Source organism: Gossypium hirsutum, chromosome D12 (assembly GCF_007990345.1).
Source record: "Gossypium hirsutum isolate 1008001.06 chromosome D12, Gossypium_hirsutum_v2.1, whole genome shotgun sequence".
NCBI lineage: Eukaryota > Viridiplantae > Streptophyta > Magnoliopsida > Malvales > Malvaceae > Gossypium > Gossypium hirsutum.
In genome coordinates, this window is record NC_053448.1 from 50,160,346 (window position 1) to 50,163,665 (window position 3,320).

The following is a 3,320-nucleotide window of genomic DNA, read 5'->3' on the forward strand; positions in this document are numbered from 1 at the left end:
ACCCATTCTACATTAAATAATTGTCATTGTCAATAATTTCAATATCCAACAAGCTTAAAACATAATAATCAATTCAATATCCAACAATGTTAAAACATAATCAATATCTAACCAATTCAAGACATATATCAAAATCCAACAATCTAAAATCTGACAATGTTATTATCCAACCAACATTTACAAAAAAAACATCAGTCTAAAACATACATAACATAGAAATAATAACCCTAAGCCTAAATCTACCTAATATTTCTAGCCATGTAATCAGTCCACATAGTTTCTGCAATCTTATCTCTCTTAGCAGACCATTCTCTTGCTTCTTGTCTTTCTTCTCGCTCCGTGAGAGTTTGTATTATCGAATCAAACTCAGACTCCTCGTATAATCCTTGATTAAGTAAATCACTAGGATCAACTCCCATTATATGATTATGAATGATACAACAAGCCAAAACTATATCTACTTGAGTTTGAAAATTCCAAAATGGTTCAGCATCTAATACACGAAACCGTTTCTTTAAAATCCCAAAAACACGTTCAACAGTGATCCGTAATGATGAATGTCGAAGATTAAAGAGTTCCTTTGCATTTTCAGGCCCTTCAGCACCAAACTCTTTTAAATGATATCGGACACCACGATATGGGGTAATACATCCAATTCGGATGCCATATCCAGCATCAGCAAGATAATATTTACCTACAATTTTACAATACGTAATTAATACTGATAAACTATGAGCTTATTGGAACTATTTGTGATAAATATTACCTTCTGGAATTCTTAATCCTCTTGGGCGTGAAAGTGCATCACTTAAGATACGAGAATCATGTGCACTACCTTCCCAACCAGCTAGAACATAGGCAAATTTCAAATCAAATGTAATGGCAGCCAATACATTTTGTGTCATCCCCCCTTTACGACTACGAAATCTTCCTTGCATGCTAAGTGGAACGGATGCACGAATATGAGTTCCATCTAATGCTCCAATACAATCTTTAAAATAAGGATAAAACCTTGGATTGTTTCTAATTTCACTAGGAGTTGACTCATCAGGTAATCTAATAACTAGTCTATACAATTTCAAAATAGCTCTCAATACAACCCTAAAGTAATGGTGAACTGTCTGAATTGATCTATAATATCTAGATCCAATCACTCGAAACCTTACATTATGACCAATTATATGTAAAAATATAACTACTTGCTCCCTAATATCGACAGATTTAGACGATTGTAACAAATTATTCGTACTAAGAATATCACATAAATTAAAAAAGGCGATCGGTCTCATCCTTATTATATCAATGCAATGCTGGTCACCACTATATAAAATACTATTAATATAGTTTTCTCTTTCATAATCTCGATTCACACGAGGGCGAGAAGCAATTTTCTTCCTAGTTTCTAATTTTTTAATCCAAAGAGCCCCAAAAGCTAAAACTGAAGCCACAACTCCGGCAATTGCCATTTGATTTTGATTACGATCCATCTACACAAAATAATGCCACACAAATATATGATCACTACTACAAAAGATGCAAGATTTTCATAAGATCACATAAAGTTACCATGAGTAAAAAAGTGCATACATACATATCAAGCTAATTGTAATTGCCGAATAATAATTTTTTTAAAGTAGCACTTAAATATTGATCATAGTTAATACAATACTTCAATTGGTGCAAGAGTTTTAAATATATTGATCATGTATTAAAGTTACCATGACTTAAAATATCTTTCATGTATTTGTTATATATTGATCATAGTTAATAATATGTTTTTATAAAGTTATTAAAATATATTGATCATGATTTTATAAAGTTAAGATCACTTAAAATATATTGCTCAAAAGCTATAAATGTTGATGCCTCTTTTTTTAAAATATAAAAGAGTTTTAAATACTTCAATTGCTATCAAGTGTGTTTTCTTTTTTTATTTCAATATAACCAAAAAAATTTGACAATGTTATAATTTTTTTTATTTCTATTTTTTATAATTTTTTAAATTATAAATTGATTACTTTTTATAAAAAATAAATAATGTTTAAGTGCAGTGCTACAATTGCTATATATACAGTTAAAATTTCGGACATAATTAACAAAAATATCAGTCTTATCATAAATATAACAGCTCATCACTGCCATTTCCCAACAAATTACAGAAAAAATGTAAATCAATAATAAACCATACCCAAGCACATCCAACAACCATTTAATTCACTTGAACCGAATTATAACAACCACAAATGCATATTAGAAGGCTTATCATAAATCAAGCACACCACAAACCTCTTATGAAAATATCGACCAAGGCCACCAACACGAGTACGAATGCTGAGGTAGAGGCTAGGACAGCAAGAACTATACAGCTGGAGGTCAAGCATACAAAGAAATTAGAACCGTTAGGAGCAATAAAAATAGAAGCTAAGACAACATCAGTCTTGCCATCATCAATAAACATAATCAAAATCTAAATCAATAAACATACAAAAATTGGGTCATCTTCAACAGTTTATTTTAACACAATTACATCCAACTTGTATAAATTAAAGACAACATCACATGTTTTTATCTTTTCACTTCTATAATAATTAAATTTATATCGGTATTAATTAAAACTCCAACATTTCATCCATAATTCTTGATATAATATTAACAATAATCATCCTCAACAACTCTCATTACCATATTAACAATAATCTGTAAAATTATGAGCTAAAAACATGTGAACTTCGCTCGTGTGAATGGAAGTAAAAAGAAAAATAATTATTCATAATTTATGATTAGTTTCTTTAAAAAGAATTAACTTATTTTTAAAGGCAATTATTATATAAAATATCCAAAAGCCGTAAGCAGTATCTACATATAATTCAAACTGATTTTTACTGTCAAAACATACTAACCCTAAATAATGAGTTCAAAGTTTAATTAACAAAACCCTTGCTAATTGATTCAGCCATTCCATGCCAATGTATTAGTGTTTGAAAGAGATAGAGACAGTTGCCACAAACAAATGTGAACTTCATTTATGCAATTTAGGATTGGGATGGAAATTAGTGGGCAAGGCCTTCTGGTGTAACCTACCAAACAAACGAATGTGCCCTAAATTTTCCCAAAATGAGAATCTATACAAATTTGATGTGGTTGTGGTTGTAGGGTTGGATTTTTTACTTGGCCAAACCAGAATGCAACCTATCAACTTCCTTCTTTCTATCTCTTTCTGACTCGTTTGCAGTCAACTATGTTAAAATTTCTTAATGTATACAACATAAATACAGGAAATAACTTAACCCTAACCCATACCCCTCCCAACTAACACAAAT

The 3,320-nt window shown here is 30.2% G+C and overlaps 1 protein-coding gene across 1 annotated transcript; it reads right to left on the minus strand.

Moving 5' to 3' along the window:
* Window positions 1-239: 239 nt before the first annotated feature.
* Window positions 240-2,420, minus strand: LOC121224556 (uncharacterized). Its single transcript, XM_041108016.1, has 3 exons — window positions 2,287-2,420; window positions 767-1,487; window positions 240-694 (listed from the first exon to the last, which is right to left on the minus strand). Exons 2-3 carry the CDS (start codon window positions 1,485-1,487, stop codon window positions 240-242), a joined length of 1,176 nt encoding a protein of 391 aa, XP_040963950.1. The 5' UTR covers window positions 2,287-2,420.
* Window positions 2,421-3,320: the final 900 nt, after the last annotated feature.